This window comes from Octopus bimaculoides, chromosome 23 (genome assembly GCF_001194135.2).
Source record: "Octopus bimaculoides isolate UCB-OBI-ISO-001 chromosome 23, ASM119413v2, whole genome shotgun sequence".
NCBI lineage: Eukaryota > Metazoa > Mollusca > Cephalopoda > Octopoda > Octopodidae > Octopus > Octopus bimaculoides.
The window spans coordinates 22,288,290-22,289,633 of NC_069003.1; the positions used below are offsets into that span (position 1 = coordinate 22,288,290).

The 1,344-nt window shown below is 38.8% G+C and overlaps 1 protein-coding gene across 4 annotated transcripts in view; it reads left to right on the forward strand.

The window, feature by feature from the left end:
- The window catches only part of LOC106879186 (mRNA-capping enzyme), a 52,677-nt gene that overhangs the window by 36,822 nt on the left and 14,511 nt on the right, over window positions 1-1,344 (forward strand). For all 4 annotated transcript variants that reach the window (XM_052976086.1, XM_014928634.2, XM_052976085.1 and 1 more), the window contains exon 11: window positions 957-1,058. In XM_052976086.1, the coding sequence (XP_052832046.1) occupies window positions 957-1,058 (102 nt within the window). The remainder of the gene's footprint in view (window positions 1-956; window positions 1,059-1,344) is intronic.

Genomic DNA, 1,344 nt, shown 5'->3' on the forward strand with positions numbered 1-1,344 from the left:
CCGTTGCCAGTACCATGTGACTGGCCCTCGTGCTGGTGGCACATAAAAGCACCCACTACACTCTCGGAGTGGTTGGCATTAGGAAGGGCATCCAGCTGTAGAAACGCTGCCAGATCAGATTGGAGCCTGGTGCAGCCTTCTGGCTTGCTAGTCCTCATTCAAATCGTCCAACCCATGCTAGCATGGAAAGCAGACGTTAAACGATGATGATGATGATGATGATGATGATACATGATATAGTAGCTCTGAGATTTTTGATGAATGTGATTGTTTATTTTTAGAATGACATTACAGGGTAGGTGTGAGAAGCCAGATCTGTTTGAACATTAAACAGAATATTTGGGCCAGATATGGCTGGTTTAAATACTAAAGGATTAATATTCATTTTACCATGCTTGCATGGGTCAGATGGAGTTTGAGGCAGATGTTCAACAACCAGATACCCTTCCTGTCACCAACCTTTGCACATTTCCAAGCAAAGTAATATTTCCCCATGGCCAGAACATATTTTCCACCGAAGACTGGAGATGAACAACACCCCTTTGTATGACAGAGATGCTCACTTACGACCATAACCTGATATCAAAACAAGTGAACTACTATGAGTTTCTGTCTATCAAATTCACTCACAAGGCTTTGCTCGGCTTTGGTATATTGTAGAAGAGACACTTGCCTAAGGTGCTACTCAGTAGGACTGAAACCCAAGTCACATGGTTGGGAAGCAAATTTCTTAACAATAAAACCACACCTACCCTCAAGTTAGCCTTAATTTCATTTAGTTGGTATGGCTGTACACAGGGACACTTTCTGCATGTTAAAATAGCATTGTATTTACTGATGATTTGTAATTTGTTTTTGTTGTTTGGCTGTACTCAGGGACGCCTTCTGCATGTTAAAACAACAGTTAAGTGTTGATTGTATTTACTGGTAATTTGTTTTTGTTTTCTTTTCTTCAGTTCTGGGTTTCCTGGCTCCCAACCAGTGTCAATGGACATAAACAATCTCATCTACCTCAAGCAGAAACCATACAAAGTTAGCTGGAAAGCTGATGGAACAAGGTCAGTTAAACTCATTTCCACAGTGAACTGTTTGCTACACAACTGCTACTCGTAGTAATGATGGTGTTTTATGTATGTCTATGCATCCATCCATCTCTCTTACTATATATATATATATATATATATATATATATATAGTAGACTTACTTGCAAAATAGGACGTGTGCGTTCAATAATGTAATAATACAAAGAATATATATACATGTATACACACATATATGTACATACTTACATCTACATGTGTATATACATGCATATCAGGGTACAGGACGTTAGAACAATAAAC